Source organism: Paroedura picta, chromosome 16 (genome assembly GCF_049243985.1).
Source record: "Paroedura picta isolate Pp20150507F chromosome 16, Ppicta_v3.0, whole genome shotgun sequence".
In the NCBI taxonomy this organism is placed as follows: Eukaryota; Metazoa; Chordata; class Lepidosauria; order Squamata; family Gekkonidae; genus Paroedura; species Paroedura picta.
The window spans coordinates 17,861,783-17,886,017 of NC_135384.1; the positions used below are offsets into that span (position 1 = coordinate 17,861,783).

General features: G+C 47.2%; 3 protein-coding genes across 14 annotated transcripts in view; 1 reads left to right on the forward strand and 2 right to left on the reverse strand.

The window, feature by feature from the left end:
- The window catches only part of MED25 (mediator complex subunit 25), a 32,931-nt gene extending 28,382 nt beyond the window's left edge, over positions 1-4,549 (reverse strand). For 4 of the 6 annotated variants that reach the window (XM_077313780.1, XM_077313778.1, XM_077313779.1 and 1 more), the window contains exons 1-3: positions 3,994-4,440; positions 2,949-3,132; positions 177-222 (exon numbers count right to left, since the gene is read on the reverse strand). In XM_077313780.1, the coding sequence (XP_077169895.1) occupies positions 177-222; positions 2,949-3,085 (183 nt within the window). In that variant the 5' untranslated portion in view covers positions 3,086-3,132; positions 3,994-4,440. The other 2 variants (XM_077313776.1, XM_077313777.1) reach the window with 2 other exon arrangements.
- A 75-nt stretch (positions 4,550-4,624) lies between these two features.
- FUZ (fuzzy planar cell polarity protein) lies at positions 4,625-13,727 on the forward strand. The gene is made up of 12 exons (XM_077313781.1): positions 4,625-4,894; positions 6,293-6,414; positions 7,919-8,003; positions 9,261-9,329; positions 9,632-9,736; positions 10,517-10,714; positions 10,799-10,894; positions 11,372-11,478; positions 11,575-11,645; positions 11,813-11,914; positions 12,444-12,677; positions 13,183-13,727. Exons 1-11 carry the CDS (start codon positions 4,793-4,795, stop codon positions 12,647-12,649), a joined length of 1,263 nt encoding a protein of 420 aa, XP_077169896.1. The 5' UTR covers positions 4,625-4,792; the 3' UTR covers positions 12,650-12,677; positions 13,183-13,727.
- A 3,750-nt stretch (positions 13,728-17,477) lies between these two features.
- Positions 17,478-24,235, reverse strand: part of AP2A1 (adaptor related protein complex 2 subunit alpha 1) — a 37,525-nt gene continuing 30,767 nt past the window's right edge. For all 7 annotated transcript variants that reach the window (XM_077313768.1, XM_077313767.1, XM_077313771.1 and 4 more), the window contains 3 exons: positions 22,711-22,780; positions 19,606-19,740; positions 17,478-18,785 (listed from right to left, as the gene is read on the reverse strand). In XM_077313768.1, coding sequence (XP_077169883.1) covers positions 18,708-18,785; positions 19,606-19,740; positions 22,711-22,780 — 283 coding nt within the window. In that variant the 3' untranslated portion in view covers positions 17,478-18,707. The remainder of the gene's footprint in view (positions 18,786-19,605; positions 19,741-22,710; positions 22,781-24,235) is intronic.

Genomic DNA, 24,235 nt, shown 5'->3' on the forward strand with positions numbered 1-24,235 from the left:
TGACAGTTGCTGTAATTGTTTTTTCTTGCTTCTCTCTGTCTCATGCAAACTGCACAAGTATGTCTGATCCCTTTGTACCATTATGGACCTTCAGTTAAATGTAGCTAGTCATGAAGCTGTATTTAAACATAAATTTAAAGTTCCCATCCCACTAAAAGGCATATCTGCATACTTACATCTCCTCCAAAGTCAGTCTCTGCAGGGGGACCACCATTGAAGTACCTGGAAACCAAAGAAAATAAACTCTAGTAGAAAGTCAAGGTTACAGACCAAGACATATGAAGAATTTATGGAACAGTCATGAACTAATTGTGAAACCATGAGTCTACATTTCATAGTTATTCCAATTTAGTTATCCCTTGACATTATCACCTGCCTGAATGCCAAGGAAAATTATAAATTGTAATGTCAATACCTTTGTGCTGAACTTTAGGTGAACTGTTATTTGAACTATCTTCATTATCTGTGCTAGCTTAATACTGCATTTTTATACCAGATTTTCCTGACACTTTGAGTCAGAGTAGACTGGAAACTGCAAGACTAGCCATTTCCCCCTTTTTGCAGCAATTACCTTTGACTAGAAATCTGAATGGTGTTCCTTCCCTTTCCATTCCCTTCCTTCTATACTATCTTTCAGATTGTAAGTTATTATTTTAAACCATCCTGGACACATAAACGAAGAGGGAGAATATATCTGCAGTTTATTAATAAAATGCCAATTAGATACATTGTACTACAAGCTTCCTGTTACCACATATATTTCACTAAAATGAGTGGGATATATTTCCAAGTAAATGTACCATCTTATACGATAACTATGTAAGTTTACTTGGATGTAAGACCACGTAGTAGTACAAGAACACTTATGGATAAGCCCTACTGAAAACAGCAGACAATACTTAAAAGTACGGTTGTACAGTGTCTGAAAATCATAGTATGGCCACAGAGGGGCTATACAGGCCATCTAGTCCAACCCTCTGCTCAATGCAGGATCAGCCTAAAGCATCCAGGATAAGTATCTGCCCAGCCACTGCTTGAAGATTGCCAGTGAAGGGGCTCACCACTGTTACTGTGTGAAATTTTTTCCTGATATCTAGCCAATAGCACTCTCCACACAGTTTAAATCCATTATTGAAGGTCCTATCCTCTGCTGCCAATAGGAAACTTTCCCTGCCCTCCTAGAATCATAGAGTTGGAAGGGACCTCCAACCCGTTACAAAATGTAGGAAATTCACAACTACATGCCCACCCACAGTGACCCCAATTCCATGGCCAGATGATGCCCCCCCCCCCAAAAAAAACCTCAGGATCCATGGCCAGTCTTGGCCTCAAGGAAATTTACTTCCAAACCCAAAAGTGGCAATCGGCATTTCCCTTGGCAAGTAGGAAAGGACCACAAGAGCCAAACATGGTCACAATCCCTTCTACCCGGCCACTTACAACCTGTCTACATTCACAGCATTTCTGTGAGGTGGCTATCAAGCCTCTGCTTAAAAATTCCCCAAGTAAGGAGAACCTACCACCTCTTGAAGAAGCTTGTTCCATAGAAGAACTGCTCTGTCAGGAACTTCTTCCAGATGTTTAGCCAAACATTATTTTCAATTAATCTCACCCCCTTGGTTCTGGTCCAACCCTCTGTGGCAACAGAAAACATCTCTGCTCCATCCTCTATGTCAGTGGTCCCCAACCTTTTTATTACCGGGGACCACTCAACGCTTGACAATTTTACTGAGGCCCGGTGGGGGGGGGGGTAGTTTACTCCTCTACTCTGAACCATTGCCCTAACGCTCTCTGATCGCTATGGTAATGTTTAAACATCCCTTCAAAATAAGATACAGACACGCCACAACAATGAACATAAGGAACATTTTATTTTCATGGAAATTTTAACTCATGACAATGACAAATCAATGGGAACCCTGAGCTTGTTTCTCTGCAACGAGATAGTCCCATCTGGGAGTGATGGGAGACAATGACACCCAAAGTGTGTTGTAAAGGGCCGGGGGGGGGGGGGATGAAGTAAAGGGCTGGGGGGGGAGAAGGCGTCCTTAGCGGCCCACCTCCAATTAGTCGACAGACCACATGTGGTCCACGGCCCACAGGTTGGGGATCGCTACTCTATGTGACAGCCCTTCAAGTACTTGAAGATGGCTATCATACCACCTCTCAGTTATCTTCTCTCCAGGCTAAACAGACCAAGCTCCCTCAACCTTTCCTCATACAACTTGGTCTCCAAACCCCTCACCATTTTCGTTGCCCTCCTCTAGATGCATTCCAGTTTGTCTACATCGTTCTTCAGTTGTGGTGCCCAACACTAACACAGTATTCTGAGGTCTAACCAGAGCAAAGCCATCACTTTGCATGATCTAGACATTATACTTCTTTTGATACAGCCCTCTAAGTGGTAACCTTTCAAATACTTAAAGATAGCAATCATGTCCCCTCTCAACCTCCTCTTTTATTCTGTTATCTGTATTGTTCTCTAACACAGTGGTCCCCAACCTTTTTCCGGCTGGGTACTGGCAGGGCAACTGCCCCGCCCGCGCAGCGCGAATGCGCCATGTGCAGCCAAAATTGCGCGGCGCAGCCCTGATTCCCTCTCCCCCCCTCCCGCAGTAAGAAGCTTCCCGGGCCGCAAGCTTGCGGCCCGGGGAAGTTTTTTACGGCGGGGGCGGGGAGAGGGAACCGGCACCGAGCCGCAGACCGCAGGTTGGGGACCACTGCTCTAACAGGCTTGAATTAAATGTACTTTATACTACAAGGCAAATAACAATTCGGTCAGATCATTAAACATATATTTCATATTATTATTAGGCAAAAAATATCTACTTCTGAGAAGAAAGCACTTTCTGAACACTGCCTTCTCCAGCAGTGCCTGGATCTCCCATAAAGGTCCTCTTTCTTGCAACCAAGAAGTTCTTATACTGCGGAATCTCTTCAACACTCACTCAATTGCAGGCAGGAGGTAATGCTTGCGCAAGGACTCAAAGTAAGGTCCAAGATTGGCGGTGCCCTCAATGACGAAGACCACGTCGGCTACCATCCCCATGGGCTGAGCAGGCATGTCCAGTGTTGGCACCACCATTTCCTCCAGCTACCTAAGATGGGGAGGGGCTATACACCAACCATATTCTTTAATGAAAAGAAGCAAAATTTACATCAGTGACCAATAATATTCAATGCAAAGGAACATAAAAGGCATACAGTATCTGGTGTAGGGTTGCCAACCTCCATGTGATGGCTGGAGATCTCCTGGGATTACAACTGATTTCTAGATTTCGAGAGCCAGTTTGGTGTAGTGGTTAGGAGTGCGGACTTCTAATCTGGCATGCCAGGTTCGATTCTGCGCTCCCCCACATGCAGCCAGCTGGGTGACCCTGGGCTCGCCACAGCACTGATAAAACCGTTCTGACCGAGCAGTGATATCAGGGCTCTCTCAGCCTCACCCACCCCACAGGGTGTCTGTTGTGGGGAGAGGAATGGGAAGGCAACTGTAAGCCGCTTTGAGCCTCCTTCGGGTAGGGAAAAGCGGCATATAAGAACCAACTCTTCTTCTTCTTCTTCTAGATCCTAGAAGGGGGTTCACTTGGAGAAAATGGCTGCTTTGGAAGGCAAACTATGGCATTATATCCCATTGAACACCCTCCCCAAGCCCTGCCCTCTTCCTGTTCCACCGCCCAAGTTTCCAGATATTTCCCAACCTAAAATTGGCAATCCTAATCTGGTAGGGGAGGGGTGAGCACAGCAATGGAAATGGGAGAGAAACATACACTAATAATTTAGTAGTGGTTTTCAGGAGAAAGCAGCAAATCAACAAGTAAGGCAGAGCCAGACAAATAGGGCCTCCTTGATTGGACCTCAAATCCATCTAGTCTTGCATATTTTCCCCCACAGGGACCATCTCACAAGCGAAGGAAGCCCTTGCTATTTTCACCAAATTCTAGTTCAAAGTATCTTGCCTGGACGTTTGAGTATCACTCTAAGCATACTTACTGTCAAGCCAACATGCAAAGACGCCATTTGATTACGACTGTTTTAATAATGCCTGCTGTGCCTTCTCCGTGAGCTTAACCCTTTTTATTAAAGCCATCGACAGCTGCCGTTTCACTTCTTGTAGCAGCGAGTTTCTTAATTAAACGTCCGAAGGGGGGGGGGGGTGGACGTTGCTGGTTTGCGCTGGCCTGAACCTGAACAACCTGAACCACCCGTTTAACAGTTGCATGAGATTAGCACCGCATCAACTCGAGCTTTATAGAAGAAGGAGCCCCGAATTCTCTGCCGCCAATTTCTCAACGTTGGACCTCACTTTAGCAGAACAGAAAAGAAATAGAATCCACGTAGCCCAATAAATAAAGAGGAAATGGAGAAAAGATATCTGCCTCAGCCTCCCCTAGGCAATATTTCCCTCAAAGTCTGACTCCCACCCCTTCCTTCCCCCCTCCATACCCAACGCTGACATCCGGCTAGCTCTGCCTTGCCGCCCGCCGACCGGAAGCGCTTTCCTGCAGGTCTGGCCTCAACGCGCATGCGTGTGACGCGCGGAGCATTCTGCGTCCTTTGAATAGAATTTTATTTCTTCCCAGAGGCGGAGAAGAAACGCCGGAGAGTAACCAACCAGCGAGGGGAACATGTTGCCATGGCAACGGGGCCGCTTGAGCATCCCAGCATTCAGCGAGTTCCCAAGATGGCGAACCTGAGCTCGGGGAAGAAGTAGGAGAGGAGGGCTGGGGACCTGCAAGAGGCATGAAGCAAGCGGAGCTGGAGGCCGCCGGCGGAGTTCTTCAGTCTGGAGATGTGGGAGGAAAGCGGCGACTCCGTGACCTTGCTGTGCCTTACAGCCAGCAGTGGAGTGCCCTTGTATTGCAGGAGCCGCGGTGACTCCGTCAAGCAGCAGGTGAGGGTTGTGGCTGCTGCTTCCTTCCCTCCGGCAAGAGCATTTCTTTGCTTCCCGCTTGCTCGGCTCAAGGGTCTTCCCTGCTGTGCATAAGATACATAGATTTGTGCTCTGGCTGGAAACACTATTATGAAACAAGAATCCAGCGACGCCTTAAACCAGGGGTAGTCAAACTGCGGCCCTCCAGATGTCCATGGACTACAATTCCCAGGAGCCCCTGCCAGCAAATGCTGGCAGGGGCTTCTGGGAATTGTAGTCCATGGACATCTGGAGGGCCGCAGTTTGACTACCCCTGCCTTAAACAATAACAATTCTATTGTGAACTTCATTTCATGAGTCGGAGCTTGCTGGTGCATTGGTGAAGTAATTCAGGAAACTTCATTCCTTGGATTCCTACTTTATTTTGCTGCCTCAAATGAACAGACTTACCCATGTACCCTCCTGGAAGTTTTGTATTATCTTGAAACTTTTGGCTTGTAAAAGACACACAAGCCACTTTCTTGAAAAACAGTAGTCACTTCTGCTATATGGTGAACAACACATTTGTATTTTAAAAAAGCACAAACTTTCCTTTATTTCAATATATTAATTAAGAGATATGTTCTGTGACATTTCTCTTGGAAAGCACTGTGATAAAACTTTTACATTCTGTCTCAAATAAATCAGAACATTTTAGTATATTATTGATTCATTTATTTTTATTAATATATTATTTGTGGTAGTTGATTTTTTTTGACAAGTACAAGATAAACCAAGAATTAAAACTCAGACTCACAGGAAGCTTCTGGTACAATAAATTGGTTCATTTTTAAGGTGCCAGAGGAGTCTTCATAGCCAAAACAATCCCATAGGCTTGTGGCACATGTAAAGATTAGCATACTTATGTGACATGAGCTTTTGGGAGCCAGGGCTCACAAAAGTATTTTATTTACATTAATTACAGTATGCATTTCTCTCTGAGAAACAAAGTGTAAGTGAATGAAATTAGTAAAACTCTTTCTGCCAGTTCAATAATGAAATTATTCAATAATGAAATTATTGAACTGGCAGAAAGAGTTAAACTCAACAATCTGCTATTAGTACTGTACAGTGCATAGGTTGCCCACTTAAAATCTCTTCAGAAAAGAACTTTAAGAACAGTTTAAGAACTAGAGTAGACAATAGTTAGTGAGAGGCCAGTGTTCTGGCATACTAGTGAATTTACAAAACTGTCTTATAGCAAGTTCTCCTTTTCAATAGAAGTGTGCGATAGATTGCACATTGGGAAAGCTTCCAGCATGAAGATTCTGGTTTAAACTGTGACAGCTGCATAACGTGAAAATTACTCAAGATTGTTATTACTCTGAAAGATGAAAATTGTGAATCACAAAAAATAATAGTGCTCACCTGCTCTTCTAGCTCCCCTTCTCTGTGATTGGCTCCCTCAATGGGGTTCACATGTTTGGTTCCAACTTGGATGTCCTGCTGACAGCTGCCTCTACAGAGAACACTCGTGTGGTGTGGAAAGTGTTCCACAACAGGTGAGCAAAGAAATTGTACTGCAAGAGCTACTGCACTGATATCAGGTGATCAGGGGGCAAATTATCAAATGGTTTAACAATTTTTGTAGTTGCCATCAAATAGTGGGAATACTGAAAATATCCATATCTGTGCTTTTTAAATAAGAACTCAATATCTAGTTTTAGTGCTTGCATTAAAAAAAAATAGACCTGGCTAATACTCAGGATATAGGCTATCTTTATTTAGTACATCCATTTTAAGAGGCTGGGGGGTTATTAGGCAAGATGGTCTCAGGCACTTTTCTGGACCCCTGCATTCTCATTCTTCTCATTAGCACCCACAGCACCATTGTATGCAGCAGTTCTCAGAAGACATGTAAATTGAAGATTGTATACTAACCAGCTTCCAGGACCTTGTTAGAATGGGAGGGGGGGTTCTCCCACTTTTCTGGTTGTAGGTATCTGTGCCACCACTTAGTCTCCACACTAACGGGGGGGGGGGGGGAAGGATTGCAAACAAAAAGAATTAAAATGTTTTCTTGGGCTCTCTTTGCTTCCCAAGATATTTCCCTCCCTCACACAAACAGCTAGAGCAGCCTGTTCGCCCAACCAAGACAGCAAGGAAGGAACACAGTGTAAAAAACATCAGTTGCAAAAGCAAATACAAACGATTTATATTAGGAGCAGTCATGCCACATAATACTAACAAAATACTTGGGTGTTGCATTATGAAGTTTTAGGCTTGAATCCCATTAAAGTAAAAACTTACTTTGTTAGTATTATGCTAATTGTTCACAGCTTTGCCTGTGTTGTCATTATTGGTGTTGTTTTCATATTCTAGTAGATAACTATGTTTGTAGGACTTCCTTCAAAGAAGACAAATGGCAAGCTTAATTGGCAGAACTGGCAGACTGAGGAAGAGTCATCAGAATGGACTTTTTATCCAGAACTCCGTCTTTGGACTTTTATTATTTGGATGCCATTCTTTATCTACATTTGCAGCTCCCAAGTATTTTGTCAGAAGAACTTTGAGGATTGTCTTATTACTATTAGCTTAAATGTGGGAATGTTTTACAACTCTATGTGCTCCTAATATAAACCATCTGTATTTGCCCAACACAGTTGTTTTCTGCTTTTGTGATTGCCCAACCAAGCCTGATCTCATCAGAGCTTGGAAGCTAAGCAAGATCAGTCATAGTACTTGAATAGGAAACCACTAAGGGAGAAAAGGATTTCTATGGCAAACCCCCTCTATTAATGTCTTGCCTTCAAAACTCATGGTCTGGGGTCTCCGAGGGTTTTTTATGACTTGATGACACATAATGACTCTGAAGTTATTCAGGTCTTTTGCATCTCATTTCATGATAAGGATAATGCCAAAACAAGTCACTAACCAAGGTAGCGGGAGACAGATCTTTGAAAATACAGTGGTACCTGTTAAAAGCTGTAGCACTGAATCGGCAGTGCCTTCTTTGGCATTCCAGCATTTTTGCCTCTCTCAACATTGTATGTTTAATGTTCCCAGCATCACCCTTATTGTCCTGTCCTCAGACGAAGGTGAAAGTGACTTCAGCCTTGGGAGACTCCTTGACAATGTCTTCAATGCCATGGTGAGTAATAAGGGTGATAGAAAGCTATTCTCAGCCTGCAAAAGGAGCTAGCGGTACAAGCCCAGTCCATTGGTGTGGGGGTGGGGGTGGGGACAAACAGTGAAAGGCGAGGCACCTAAGTTAGTTATGTTTAGCCTTTATTTTAAATATTCCATATAAAAGCTGCAGATAGTCTTCTCAGGGAGTGTCTATCCCCCCTCCTTCACTTTCTCTATGCCTTCCTTCCTTCCCACCTCCCAGGCCTCCCCCAACCACCCACCGCCCAGTAGCGCCCGCTGTATTTTCTCTACAGCAGACTTAATTTCTAGTAGAATCATAAAGTTGGAAGTTACTCCCAGAGTCATCTAGTCCAACCCCCTGCAGAATGCAGGAAATTCACAACTACCTGTCTATCCACAGTGACACCGATTCCATGCCCAGATGATGCCTCCTCCCCCCCAACCCCAACCCCCCCCCCAAAAAAAACCCCACCCCAGAATCCATGGCTGTTCTGGCCTGGAGGAAATTGGCCTCCCAACTCCAAAGTGGCAATTAGCATTTCCCTGGGCATGCAACAAAGAGACACAAGAGCCAAGCTCAGACACAATCCCTTCTGTCCACCAACTTACAGTCTGCCTAAGTTCACAGAATCAGCATTTCCATCAGGTGGCTATCTAGCCTCTGCTTTAAAACTCCCAAGGAAAGAGAACTTGCCACCTCCTGAGGAAGCCTGTTCCACTGAGAAACCGCTCTAACTGTCAGGAACTTCTCCTGGATGTTTAGCCGAAAATTCTTTTGAATTAATTTCATCCCATTAGTTCTGGTCCGTCCGTCTGGGGCAACAGGTGACAACTCTGCTCCATCCTCCGTAACAGCTCTTCAGGTACTTGAGGATGATTGAAACTATTATTTTAAGCTGCTGAGTCAGTCAGAAACCTCAATGGGCAAAAGCCCCACCTGGCCCCACCCACTTTCAAAAAACACTTTGATGGCTGCCTGCAGTCGTTGGAGCAGAGATCCAAGTCTTCATTAGTGATTGCAGGCATGGATTTGGGATCATTTTAGATGAATTACTCTCTTAGAAAACTGCACTCTTTGCACCTGGGGTATTAGAGAACCTAAAAGTTATCATTCCTAAAGAACACAGAGGACATGATGAACAAAGCAGGGCTAGAAACTAGCTTAGCTGCTGAGGGAGCTGGCAGTTGTCCTCCTGTGCACATAATCTTTCCTTGAGAGGTTTCCCTTCTGATTTAGGAATTGTATGTTTTGCCATAGGTGTTGGTGTTGGGCCTGGAGGAATTGGTGAATGCACGTAACATTGAACGTCTCAAAAAGGACCTGAAGGTAAGTTGTGAGCCAGGGTCTGCCAGAGACTTGGAGGTCAGATTGTAGGTTCTGTTGGGCCTTAAGAAGCGGAAAGGCATTGCATATGGGAATCTTCCCAGCTGGGCCGGGCCAAGGGCAAAGCCATAGTTTTAGAGACTGCTTGCTGCTCCAGTCTGTGTTGCTCTTTCAGATCAGTTGAAGGGATCTTTTGCTGCAGTCTGAATGACAGGGCACCTGCTGATACCTGCTTTAGAGCCTCCTTTTCTCAGAAAGTCCAGCTGGTCACTCAGAAATCACACTCAACTTCTTCTCCCTTCTAGGCATGTTACAGGTTGATTGACAGTTTCCTGGAGCTTGGCAAATGCAGCGCTGACCTGACCCACTACGTGGAGTGTACTGTGGTGCCCTCCAGGGCCATCCTGCAGGTGAGGCTCGCTTTTCACAACAGGTTACAACTACCTCTCCACATACACACACTTTCTCACCCTAACCCACCAGAATTGAAACTTAAAAGCAACACAAATCTAATAGCCCCTGTGGTGTTTTGGTTCATGTGTTAGGCTGGCCCCAGCAAGACAAATCTGTGTCCTTCCACAAACCCTGCTAAGTAATCTTGAGGCGGTCACAGTCCTGCTGTCTTTCTAATCTACCTCAGAGGGTTGTTGTTAGGACAAAATGGAGAATGGAAGACCTGTGTTCAAATGCCCCTTGCAACTTGCAATGCTGTCTTCTTTGTGAGGCAGTGGGTCAGTGGTAGAGCATCTGGTCTGTATGCAGAAGACCTTACGTCCACTCCTGGGCACCACTAGTCCACATGATGTGGTAATAGGTGATGGAAAGGCCTTCTCCTTGAGATCTTAGAGAGCCACCAACAGTCAGAGCAGACACTGGCCAGGATAGATCAGTGGCATAAGACCCCCCTCCTCTCTGGGATTAATAACATCCCAGCTGTGAGAACAAGCTGGTGGCACAAGGGAGGAAGTCCATGGATGATCACATGTCATATATACACGAGGTAATCTTTTTGCTTGCACTGGCAGAGGAGTTAAGGGGAATGTGGTAAGAGCGTGCTAATAGAGTGATTGGTAAAAACATGGCTTGATGCATAGCTTTCTTTGGCTGGGGATCCTTGGACTATCTCGTATTGACATACTTGTAAGCTTGCCAGTGGGCAAACCTTGATTTTCCTTCTCCGCCCCATTCAGGAATGCCTGGAAGCCTTTGCCAGCTCAGCTGAGTCAAGGTTTGGCAGTCTGCTTACTGGGGGCCATGTGTTGTGCGCCACGGAGCAATGGTGGCAGCTTGCAGCTCAGGAGGCCATGCTGCTGATATGGGTGGTGCGCACACTGCCCCCCCACACCTCCCGCGATCTGCCCGTTTACCTTCCTCATGGCAGTCCTACAGTGAGTAAACAGATAGATTGGGAGGGAAGGTGGTGAGATGGGAACCGAGTTTGACGGTTTTCCTTTTCCCTTTCTCTTCAACAGGTTCCTCACCGATTCCTGACCTTCCAGCTTGTTCCTGGTTTGGAGGTGGTGCTGTTGTGTGGGCCGAGTCCCTCCTTGCAGTACCTGGCTGATGAGGTGAGGGACAGGGAATATCAGCACCAGTGTCTACAAATGAAGCCGCTTGCCTATGTTTCCTTGCAAGCTCTCTGGATTGGAAAGAGGCATTTAGTGTTCAATAGTCCACCTCTCCAGAACACATCTAGGCCTGACCCATCCGTGTTAAAAAAGTGAACCACTGCATTGTTGAGGTCATAATGTCACATGGAGCTGGAAGACAATGTTTGCTGAGTGATCACAGGCCAGTCCCTGTCTCAAAAGTTTAATCTACCTCACTGGGCTCTTGTGAGGATTAAATGGGAGGGGAAGAACCATGTTTTGCCACCTTCAGCTCCATGGAGGATGAAAATGCACTCGACAGGACCATAGATATTCCTTATCCTGCTGCGCAAGGTATCATGTCCTCCTTGGGTGGCAGCAGATGAGTAGCAAGAGCTGGTCTGTGTCTGCCACCCTGGGGGGCAGCCGTTGCTAGCAATCACTTTGCCCCCACAGCTAGTGAAGCAGTTTTGGCTCCCATTGCTGGATCTCCTGAAGCAGACCGCCAGAGCCTCTCCTCGCTGTCTCCCCCCAAGCACATCCCTTGCCCCTGGCATCCTTGGGTGAGTCTCACACATAGGTAGGACATGCTGGTTGCACCCAAAGACCTGTAGAGAATGGGTCTCCACTAAAAGCTATACTGTCCCTTCCCCTAACAGGTTACTGTTGATCAACCAAGAACAGAGGAAAAGCCTCTTCACAGTACAACCTCATGGCACCCGGGCAGAAGGTAGGTCTCAAACACGCTCAAAGGTAAAAGACACCTTTGCCCCATTCTCTGAGGGGCACCAACAACCCCAAGCCATTCCATGAATCAGCCGTGTGTGATTGCCGTTCTGTGTGCCAGTGGGCTGGCTGTTTCTCTGAAACCCCCTGCCTTCTGCTTCCCTCTTGCAGGATCCGAGATGCCTCTGAAGAGTCGCCTCTGTGCCCTTCGCTCTTTCTACGCTTTAGCTATCTCTTTGTACTTTCCCTCTGAGAAGTCAGAAGGGAGCACAGGTGAGTAATGGCAGATGCAGCTTTTGACACAGGGATGCTAGCCTCCAGGTGGGACCTGGGGATCTCCTGAAATTACAGCTCCTCTCAGGACTACAGGACTGTTCCCTGGAGAAAATGGATGCTTTGGTGGATTCTGTGGCTCCACTCCAAGGCTCCACCCCCCAGATCTCCAGAAATGTCCCAACCTGGACCTGGCAAACCCTGTCCTGACACCATCTGCTTCACACTTTTTGTACTGAGAGCAAAAAGGTCTTTCTAGGATTCTTAAAAACAATGGCAAGCACTTGCACACTGAACCGTTTCAGGCTTTCATACACTTCGAGCTCACTCGGATGGAAAGGATAAGGGTTGTTTTCTCTTTTCTTCCTAACTGCAGTCCTAATGGTTTCAGCTTGTGATAAAAGCAGTTCAGTGCTGGTGTCGCTGAAGACACATTGTGCATTCTTACAGACTAACTCATAGACACACAGCACACACACAACTCTTGCGTTCCGACTTAGCCTCCTAACCTTTGTCCTCCTCTCCTCAGGGCCTTTGCAGGAGGAGTTCCTGGCCGGTTTTGCACACCACCCGCAGCACTGCTACATAGTCAGTGCCACATACAAGGCCTATGCCATCCACGGGAGGCGGCACCAACTCTTCCTACTCCTGAAGCCAAATGTGCCCACCTTTGCCCTGCGCTCCCTGGCAACCAGCACGCTGCAGGCCCTCACAGCTGAGGATTCTGCCCTCTGACCAGGGGAGTTCCCAACTGGATGCTGGGGTAGGATGTGCCTCCTCCAGAAAAATTCCATGAGGGTGTATTTCCTGTATATCAGAGCAGCTTGGATATGGAAGCAATTCTCAAAATAGGACGAATTCTGAGGATGAGAGCAAACCTCCCTGACCCTGGTTGCTATCAAAGGAGGTCACTGAGACACTCTCAGCTTTGATAATTGGCTGTGGCCTCTTCCACCTCCCCCACCCCTGTACAGAAAGGAAGAGCTAGTTTTAATACTACCCGAAGGAGTCTCAAAGTGGCTTACAATTGCCTTCCTTTTCTCTCCCAACGACAGACACCTTGTGAAATAGGTGAGGCTGAGAGTTGATAGAACTGTGACTGGTCCATGGTCAGCTAGCTGGCTGCATGGGGAAGAGTGGGGAATCAAGCTCAACTCACCAAATTGAGGCTATTAACCACTACACCAACTTGGCTCTTAGGAAATGCTTTTTACCAGAAATGCTCACTTTTTAAAACAGCAACATGTATCTCTCACTACTGTCTGCAGGTAGTTATGCATTGACATCACAGCCATACAAGAAACACAAATGCATCTCCATTAGAAGACTGAGACAGGTAGGTCAATAGCGACAGTAGCTGCGAAACCAAGGTTTATAATAGAGTACAGTTCAGCAGTTCTTACCTGGGTTGGAAGGTGCCTACTTGTAGCACTTTGGATACAGGAGGACTGAAGGTAGAAACTGTCATCAGCCCATCTTTCCCCAGCTGCATTTGCACCTTCATCTCCCCTTACAATTTCTATGGTAACTTGCACATGCTACACATTCTGTGTTTCTACTGCTGGAGGCTCTTATTTCAATGTTTCTGGAGTTGCCATTCACATCTGCTCATTGAAAAGCCATACTAATTTTGACTTAACCTTACAGTTTATAAGAGTTAATAAAATGTTTTGTGAACTGCTTTTTGTATAAAGTATTTGAAGCTTTTGTATGAATTTTAATTGTTATGAGGCAGATAAAGTGCCTGAATTTGAATTGTAACAGATTATTTCCAATTCAGATTGAATCAACAATAAATGGAAGCTAAAATCCAGTGGTTGATATTTTAATGCTCTATCAATTTACATGCATGAAGAACCTAAAGGTTGAGCTACATAGAAAGTTTAGAATATTTATTCTAATGAGGTGCATTTAATAGCTCCTGAGTGCCTCCTCCTCCAACCAGCTTGCCTGTCTGTCCAGCAGCCAACCAATCGCCTTCCATCTCCCACCCCTGGCCACTCCCTCCTCCTTCCACTTCCCTGTGAGGCTTGGAGGCTGGCAGGGGCTAGTTCTTTAAGGGCAATTGTCTTACCCTCCCTGACCCAGGTCTCCATCATGCATGCCAGGGCCACTGTTATTTGCAAAGTAGTCTTGCAGTGTCTAGGTCTTATTATCAATCAACCTGGCATTGCACAGGATCAGTGTTGGAGGCGAGTTGCCTCTATCCTAGCGTCTCAACGGATGGGACGGAGGTTGGAAGGGGTCCGAGCATAGCTATATCTCAGGTCCCTTAGCTTGCCCCACCTCCACCCATCGCTGTCTCTGCCTCTTCCCCTCAATATCAGAATCCCTGACCCGTTTGGCTCCCCTCATGTTATCACTCCCTCCATTGTGGTCGGTGTGTGTGATGCCTGTGAGATGTCTGTATTTGGAGGTTAGGTTTGTCTAATCTATTTCCACAGGGGTCTCAGTAGGTGCCTTATCTTGTTTGGTGTTTATTTTGCTAGGGTTCCTCGGACCCCGGTTCTGTCCTGTTAAGTGGGTGGTTTCTGTTGTGTTTGGCAGGAAATATGTGGCTTTGGATGGACAGGCCCAATCGCTTCTGAAGGCATATCCGGGCTGCCCATTCCGGTTGTTAAGTACATATGGGGGGTGACTTGTGTCATGTTTGTTTCTGGAGGGGTGGCCCTGGTCGCCATTTATGGCATCTTAAGGATTGCCCAGTCCAGGTGGGTGTTGTGTGTGTTTCGTGTTAGGTCATGTTGTGTATTGGGAGAGGGATCTCAGATGTAGTTGATGTGTGGGTGATTTTTGTGTTAAGATGGTAAATTACTTGGGCAAGTCGATGTGGGGATGAATTGATTGAAGGTAGTCACTTGATTTAAAGGAACTATCAATTGGGCTAGGCTAGGGATGGATTGTTTAATTTAATATATGTTAATTAAATGAGTGTGAATAGGCTGGAGTGGGTGACAAGATAGCTTGAATTGGGAATAATCACTATGGGCTGACAGTCAATGGGTTTCGGTACGCCAATAAGAGGGATCAGTTTGAAATAGATTGGGGGCTTATCTAACAATTTTGATTGGGCTGATGGGCTTTGGTGTCTACCCTCCCTCCCTTCTTCCTGTTTCTTCCCTTCTTCCAGAGAGTGTCTACCCCCCCCCTTCACTTTTTCTTCCCCTCGGTGCATACAAGTTCTCACTGAATTTGTTCCCACCCACTGGGATGTTTCCCGCCTAGTTGTTGCCTGCTGAAATTATTCCTGCCCGTTTGAATGCTTCCCGTCTAAAATTATGGCCTGGTGGTGACTTCGCCTAGTTCCTCCAGCAATACTCTTGCCAACAGCCCCCCCCCCCTCCCGGGAAATAAAGATTTTTTTTTACAGACTTGTCCCGATTGATCCTCCTGCCAGAATAGCACCCCCCCCCCAAGTACAGATTTTGTCTGTTTTTTTCTCCTGCCAATTTCCCCTTCCCCCATGAAACATGCTTTTTGTGCAGCTTGTCCAGTTCTCCGGTGGCTTTTCCTCCCCCCACCGCTCTGTGAAATTTCTCTCATGGGCTTTCTTCTTCGGTTTTTCTTCAATTCTTTGGTCCCGGTGGCATAGATGGGCTGGGTGCGATCAGAAGCCCGGTCTCCACCCAGCATGAAAGGGTGCTGGCCAAAGGCCTGCAAGGCCAGGCTGGGATGTGGGGTCAGAGCTTGTTGATGACCTCTGCATAGCATTGGGCCTTGCACAGCTCTGGCTGTGGCAGTCTTGACCGTGGGCCTCCAGGCAGTGGCAGGACAGGTGGTGTCTCCCGCACGATGGGCCACGGCGGTGGCAGTACCAGCTCTGAGCAGCAATGGAGGCTCCTGGGGCTGTCTGGGTCAGACGGTCAATCGTGACGCGGTAAATGAAGGGATCTGGCCCTGCTGCAGAGGGGACCTGGTACAGTACCGGAGACTTGAAGATCCAGGGGGCGGTGGGATGAGAGGTTCTCCGCAGTATGGTCTGGGGCGGCAATGGAGGCAGGGACTGGTGCAGAATGGTTGCTGCCAGGCCACAGTGGCGGTAGTGGTGTGGGGCCAGTGGTGGGGCCAGCGTGGTGCAGCCAGTAGTGTTGTCCATGGCAGCAGCAGTGGGGGGTGGCGTGGGCCGGGCAGCAGGGGCTGCGCAAGGTCCTGTGCGGCTCGGATCTGTAGGATGGCAGAGCTCACGATTGGAGCGGCAGTCCAAGTCCCTGGGCAGCATAGGCGGAGCAGAGCCGGGATTGCAACCAGGAGAGCTGGTGGGTTTTTTCCTTTTCTCTTTCCAGGCTTTGTTTTCAGGCTTGTCTTGGTTTGTTTCTTCTGTCTTTTCTTCGGTTTGATATTGGGTTGTATCTTGGGATCAGCTTCTGGTTGAGTCAGCTTAAATCATTTTCCTTTTAGGCTTCAGTGTGAATTATTTCCCTCTGTGGTTTGATTTGATAGCTTGGGCATTGATTTAGTCATGTTTTTTGTGTGTGTTTTTTACTCGGCCAATTTTTTGATGTTTGGGTGGCTTTTTTGGGGGGTTAGGCCGAACGAATTGAGGCAGGAGTCAGACTGCTCCAGCCACTACCTTAGACAGCCGATTTCCTGTTTAACACATGAGAATGCACTTTCACCACTTAGAAAGACCCTTAAGGTTGAAATGCATCTGGTCTTACTTCCATGTGTTACTGTTGATTGTATTATACTGTACATAATACATTTTTATTATATGCACCTGATTATAATAGGTATTTGCATTTTAAATATAGAACTATCTGCAGCTCAACCTTTATGTTCCTAACTTGTCTAGTAAGGTTGGATTTTTGTTACCCTTTTTGCTTTTGTAAAGCGTAAGATTTTAGCCCTGCAAGGTAGTGGGCCTATCCAAACAGCAGCGGCAGGCACTCTCCCAAACATGGCGCAAAGACACATACAGCAAAACATGTCATGTGTCTGCATAGATCCAACTGCTTCTTTAATGCAACACTTTCTCGTGCCATATCCCATCTTTCCAGCTGCCGCAAACACTTCAGCAGTGGTTACTGAAATAAGTGGCATCCAAAAGCATAGTTATGCAGATAATCTGCATCATTTATTCACACCAGGGGTGAAGAGAGTTCCTCACTGCAAAATTTAACTCCTCGCTAGCAGCACTGTCCACCACGGATACCAAGGTGGTCTACCATCTAATTCCCTTCCTGGTTCTCCATGATGGAAGTTCCCAGCAGATGTTCAATTGTTGTTACTTCCTTCTTTTTAGACTGGCCTCAAGTTGGTACAGCCCAGGAGGTCCGGTCTCTCAGTGAATACATATCCTTATGCAGCTCAACCTTTATGTCTGAAGAGCCTTCTAGGGCCAGGGAAAACCACTCTGCTGAGGAGAGGGATATTAGCTTCAGTCCAAAACCCATGAAGCTAAGAGTGGACTAGAAGTCTTTGTGCCAAGAACAGCAAATTCAGCCTTGTCAAATCACGGCTGCCCCTAGCTCAGAGGTCGGCCATTCTCCGGCTCCAGGGCCAGCGCTTCCATCCTGCACCTCATCCGGTTTATCCGAAGACAAAGGCAGCACAAGGCAACAGGTCAGTCAGCGGTGTGGGGGTGGCCCAGCCTGGCTTGATTCTGGCTCTCCCCCGCCCCCACGGCTTTATTAGAGTCACATGGAGATAAGATTACAGGCATTCAAAAAAACCAGATTAAAACTAAGATGCGCTAGATAACACCTACACAGCAGAGTAACATGGAGCCCGGACCAGCATAGGAAGCTGGGACACCCCCAAACTAGCATGAACTGAACCCTCACTTCCCCCCACTCCCTTCTGTCCAAAATGCATGGGGGGGAGGGGCAGCACTCCAGAGCTCATCTCCCCTCCTTCCGGCTTCAGGAGCCCATTAGAACTGCTGGGACTGGGGGAGCAAATCTTCCCTCCTCACCCCACTGTACAGCTTGCTTTCTAGGACGGGGGTGAGCGCAAGAGAACAGGAAGGCAGGCCTGTTCTCCGCATCAGATTACTTCCTCACAAAAACACACACACTGTAACACTGGAATGGTCTGTGACAAAGGAAAGGGGAGAATGCATCCCTCCCACCCAGAGGAGAATACACAAGGCAAAGAAACGCACACAAAAAACCCCCTACAAGCATTCTTTCCCTCCACTTCCCCTCCCTCCCTCCAGCCAGCTCAGGAGGACCTGGAGTTGGTGACGTATTTCCACCACTCCCCTGCCCAGAGGAAAGATGTGAAAGGGAAGGAGGAGTTAAGATTGTAAACAAAAAAACACAAGATGCCAGCCTAACATCATACAGGAGAGAGAGAGAGAGAAAGAGAGAGAGAGAAAGTGTGTGTGTGTGTGTGTGTGTGTGTCTGGGGTGGGGGGAGTTGAGAATTAAGACCACACCTCTCAGCCCCAGCCTGAGTGAGTATGGACCTGGCCTCTGGGGTGCGGGGGGGGGGAGGGTCCTGATTTCATCCAAGGGCCACCCTCCTGCTAAGAGGAAGATTACTCCTGGAAAAATGACTGACACCTGTCATCTCACTCCACCCCCGCCCCAAATTGTACTTCATCCAACCCACAGACTGCTGCTGCTTCTTTTTTTCCTTTTCCTTTTTTGCTCCCTCCTTGCTTATTTCCCCCCTTGGTGCTGGCCCGGGCTAGGCAACGAGAACACAGAGGTTATCACGACAACAGGCAGGGAGCAGTACAGTCTTTCCAGAGGCCCCTGGTGTGTAGAGAAACCAGAAGAGGCAGACAAGAGGCGGCCAGTGTGCAGGAACAGCCGTCTCCCTTCCCTCCTCTGGTGCTTCCGATGCCTCAGAACTGCTGAGAGAGCAGCTCACAAAGGTGCTTTGAAACGGACTCCTTGCTGGTTCGGAGTGTCAGCCGGTACATCTGTTGGGGGAAGGAGAAGTCACAAAAGCCAGCTGAGCTGAAACCATCTCTCCCTCCTCCCTCCTCCCCCAGTTTCATCTTGTTTCCTTGCTGCTTCCCCCAGAGAAATCTGCCCAAAATCTTCAGTAGTGCCATCAAGAAAAAGAGAGGGCTGGCTTAAATTTGAATCCAACCCACAGATATATACCATAATAAAACTTTGTGTACAGCACTACAAAGTAGGGGGGGATCATCATACATTGACCTGGATGGCCCAATCTTGTCAGATCTCAGAAGCTAAGCAGGGTTGGCCCTGGATGGGGGATTTCCCAGGAACAGCAGGACCAGCATGCAGCGGAAGACAAAGGCAAAATGCTTGGGTTGGTCTCTTGCCCTGGAAACTCTGTGGGGCAGCCCTAAGCCAGCCATGATTCCACAATGCTTCACACACACACACACAAGCACACATTCACAGTGCTCTTCCTGTGGGGCAAATATGTTCATTCAGCATATTTCTATCCTGCCCTTTCTCCAAGGAGCCCTGGTGGGGATCCATATCAATTCCCGCTCCTCCATTTTATTTTCTCTACAATCACCCTCCTGAGGTGGGTCAGGTTGACTACATCTAACTCAGCATGTATTCATGGCAGAGCGAAGATCTGAACCTGGGTCTCCCAGATCCTCGTCTGACGCTCTAAGCACAGCTAAACCGCGCCGATCGCAGAGGTCTAGCTCTTCTCTGCTGCAGCCTCCCAGCAGCCTCCCCCTCCCCCTCCCCCTTGTGCAGCCTCCCTCCAGGCTCTGCCTGTGCCAGTGGCCTTGGCAACCGCTGCTGCCTCACCTGCGCCTGGGCGTTGGGCTCCAGACGCAGCAAGCATCCAACCTGCAGCGCCTTCGTCTGGATGATCCCAGCGCCTACATAGTTATCGGGGTTTGGATCCACCTTCTCCAAAAGGGCACTGCCAAAACCCAGAAGCTGCAGGGGAAGAGAAGGCAGGGAGTGAGCAGGGTAGCAAGAGGCCGAGGAGTTTCCCACTGCCAACTTGGCCCACTTTGCTCAGGAAGTCAGTCAGTAAGAGGAAGGACCCAACAAAGAAAAGATCTGGAACTGTGGCTGAGTCATATAGAGAGGGGAGCATGACTATCAGTTCTCCTCGCTCTGAGAACCTTTCTCCACAGATTCATGTGAGTCATGCTGAGGACGTAAAAAGAGTGCTCCATTCAAAGAATCCTCTATTAATGATGCAAAAGCCATCTCTGGTGGGAGACAGCCAAAGGGGTTCTCTCCCTGATAATCTGGACTTAATAATGACCCAAATAACCAAGACAATGCACAACTGACTTAATTGCTGGACGATTTCTCCCCACTCCATCCTTTAATTATCTGCTGTTGATTCTTGCCTATCTAAATGCTCCATCTCCCTAAAGGAGCATTTCCCCTTTATGTGATCCCCTATAATGTAAAAAGAAAAAACAACCCTCCACAACAGCAAACAAAAAAACCCCTTTTCAAATTAGCTCATTTCTGGAGAGGCAGACTTTTCGGCACTCCCACATTCCTTTTCCCCATCCCAATTTTAGCAAAAATGTATTTTCAAAAATCCCTCAGCCATCCAATTTTTAGCAGATTTTGGGTCCCAGTCTGGTTTACTTTTTCCATCCTAGTTTCCTGTGCTTCTCCAGAGTGGCCTAGCTGTCTTCAGGAAGCACACTTTTATGTCCCCCCCCCCCCATTTACAATCTTGGTAATTAATACACATTTCCTCTTTGATAGCAGAAAGACGCTTTTGCTAGCTGCAGGGGTGCACGTACTCAAGTGATTTGGGTAACAAATGTCCCCCAGGTTTAAACTAAATCCTCCCTGCAATTAAAGAAAAATGAACACATCAAAGAGAAATGTTTCTAATCGAACTTGCTACCTGTAAATAATATTCCTGCAAATTAATTATATTTTAAAATGTGATTGCCCCCCACACTCAAAGCAGTACATGCCCTGTGTACCAACTTGAGAAACCTACCGTTTCATTCCCCTACATGTGCAGACCAGAACAGTCCAAGGGATGTGAATATTCTAACATTAGACAATGGCCAAATCAGTGATACTACCAGGACATAATTATCTCAGGCAGAGGGAGGAGAAAGATGCAACATGGCTAATCCTCTTGATTGCAACCATTGTTGCTTGGGAGGGGGAGGGACACGGTTCTCACCCTCTTTGCTTGGGAGGGGGAGGGACACGGTTCTCCTCTCCATTTCATGCTCACAAGAGCCCTATGAGGAAAGGCAGGTTCTGTGACAGAGGCTGGCCCATTCAGGTCTGCCCTGCAGACGTACGCTGGGAGTTCCTGCCTTGAAGCTTGGCTTCTCATGAGTCTGGGGGCCTGATCTGGACCAGGACTGCAGAAAGGGGAACTTGAGCCTAACTCCCACCTATTTTCCCAACCTGAAATGCCCCCTGGGAGCTGATATTTGCCTTGTTGGGGAATCTGATGCATAGCTCATCAGTAGCCACAGGTTTCTCCAACACACCAAAAAATGCTCCTGGGGGCCATTCAACTCAGAAAACTGGCATGGGGGTAGGGTTACACCTCCCTCCCCACACACCACAGTTCTTATCCAAACTAGGCCTCTAAGCCTCAGAAACTGTTCAGCAGGGAATTAACAGTGTGTATCTGTTTAGTAGAGCTTGGGGCAGGATTTGAACCCAATACATCCTCAGTCCTAGTCTGATATTCTGACCACTGTATGAAATGGCTAGTGGTCATTTCTGTTTCTCTTTTCCCTCTGCCCCTCTGCTCAATAGTTTGGCTCAACACTCAGACTATCTTCTCTCACTCTTTACTAACACTCTTCTTGCAAAATAAATAAATTAATTAATTAAATTAAAAAATCAGCTGAATGGTCAAATTATGCAAACTGAGAGCCATCTTGGTATAGTGGTTAGGAGTGCAGACTTCTAATCTGGCATGCCGGGTTTGATTCTGCACTCCCCCATATGACTGCCCTGCTTAAACTCCTGGGTGGCCTTGGGCTCGCCACAGCACTGATAAAGCTGTTCTGACCAAGCAGTGATATCAGGGCTCTCTCAGCCTCACCTCCCTCACAGGGTGTCTGTTGTGGGGAGAGGAAAGGGAAGGTGATTGTAAGCCACTTTGAGATTCCTTTGGGTAGAGAAAAGTGGCATATAAGAACCACTTCTTCATCATCATTTACACAATACACAGCCCTTTCTATCCCCTTGGCTTCGTAATCCCTCTTCCCAATCATCCTGTCTTCTGCATGCATATAGTCCTTCGAAGCAGACCATGGAGGCAGGAGATAAATATGAATGGTGTTCTCAGGAACCAATCACATGGAAATGTGGGCAAAGGAGCATGATCCCAACTCAGTGCCTTTGGTAAGTTGCCAACAGAGTTAAGAAACTTAAGATCAATTTGCTGTGCAAGTGATTAACAGGTTGATTTAAAACATTTTAACGTATTGCCAAAACCTCATGGGATGGCCCCCTTCCTTAGGACTGCGAAAGGAGGAGGTGGTTTCTTAACAGGAGGGGTAATGCACAGTTTAACATGCAAAAGGCTTTTAGTGGCTGTTTAGGAGGCCACTAAAAGGATACTTTTCTAAATCCTAGCTTTAGTTGATTGTAGGTCTTTTTAGACTGACGTGAATGTCACCTGTAGAATAAAAAACTATTAAGCATGGACTACAAACCAGAAGGAAAACTTTTTAGTTTTTGGGGGGCAGAGCAGGTGCTTCCAGAATTCCCCCACAAAATCGTCCCTTACTGTCTGCTCCTTGACCCCATGATGTGACCCTAGGTCAAATTTGAATCATTTGAAATTTGTTGCTCAGGCAGTGCCCTGATTAAATTAAAACATGAAATGATTTCCTGCAGAGATGTCAGTTTTGGAAGGAGAGGGGCAAGAAAGCGGTAGAAGCTGCTCACCTTGGCTTTGGTCACCTCTGAATCCATGGCATGGTTTGCCTTGAAGATCTTCTGGGCTTCCTGCTGTGGCCTGCAAGGGGAGGGAGACAAGGAACTCGTGATTCTGCGCCCATGTTGCTCTTTGTGTGAACCCTGGGCTGTGTTTTCTGAACCTCAACCCAGGCTAGCCCAATCTTCTCAGATCTTGGAAGCTAAACAGGGTAGTATTTGGTAGTATTTGGACAGGAGGCCACAAAGGAAGGAGAGGCAGGCAATGGCAAAACCCACATCTGTTGATCTCTTGCCTTGAAAACCCTATAGGGTTGACATATCTGCTGCAACCTGATGGAACTTTACACACACACACGCTCATACATACGTGACAGAAGTTAATGCAGCAAATGTAAAATGCACTATGAGCAACTCAAATAGCTGCTTTCTCCACTGAGTCATTTTGATTCTTTAGCACCAGTTGGACTGAAAAATGGCTGCAAGCCCCTCTCCATCGGAACAATGTGTGAGGGTGGTCAGTACATCTTGCCTCTTGCATCCAGCAGTCAATGGGCGAAATTCTAAGCAGGTCTGCTCAGAAGTCCCAAATTCTTCAAAGCGGCAGCCCAATTTCATCCATTTGAAATTACAGGGATTAAAATCCTTGTGCCTTTGTTAAATATGTCTATCCATTCCAACAAGACAACCAAAATCTCTATTTACTCAAAAGGAAAACTAGTTTCTCCCCCACACACACTCAGATGTGGCATCAAGGAAAAAAAGGGAGGGTCATCTTACATTCACATTCAAATTACACTCACAAACAGTAATACACTTTGAGTATAATTTTTGCGGAAAGGGGTTATTTTACACTCAGGAATTGGATTAACGTGGCAATTTATAAGAAGAAGGTTTTTATTCCCGGTTTTCTCTACCAGGAGGAGTCTCAAAGTGGTTTACAATCACTTTCCCCTCCTCTCCCCACAACAGACACTCTGTGAGGTAAGTGGGGCTGAGAAAGCTCTGAAAGAACTGCTCTGTGAGAACAGCTCTAACAGGACTGTGAACAGCCCAAGGTCACTCAGCTGGCTGCATGTGGAGGAGCGGGGAATCAAACTGTCACGCTTGACCACTACGAAAGGTGGGAGAAACACCAAACAAACAAACCTTTATTTTTCTATCCTGCCCTTCCCATTAGGCTCAGGGTAGGTACCATCTTTAAACCACCCACGGTGCAGCGCGCCGCGGACTTAATAATGGAGTAAGGGCTGTCTGGGAGGAGTTAGGGCGGGCCCTGTCTGGGATAAAAACTTGGAGGGGCCAATCAGGAGCTGCAAAGCAGCTCCTGATTGGCCCCTTCCGAGTGTCCATCCCGGGCCAAGCAGCCAATGGGGAGCCGCGCGAAGCTGCTTCAGGCCAGGGAATCACCATATAGACTGGACTGCCAGCCGATGCGGTGAGTCCTCTGGGGGGGCGCGCTGCCTTCTCCCGGCCGCTGGAGCAGCCTCGCCGCGTCACAGACATGGTGAGGCCGCTCCAGCAGCCGGGAGAAGGC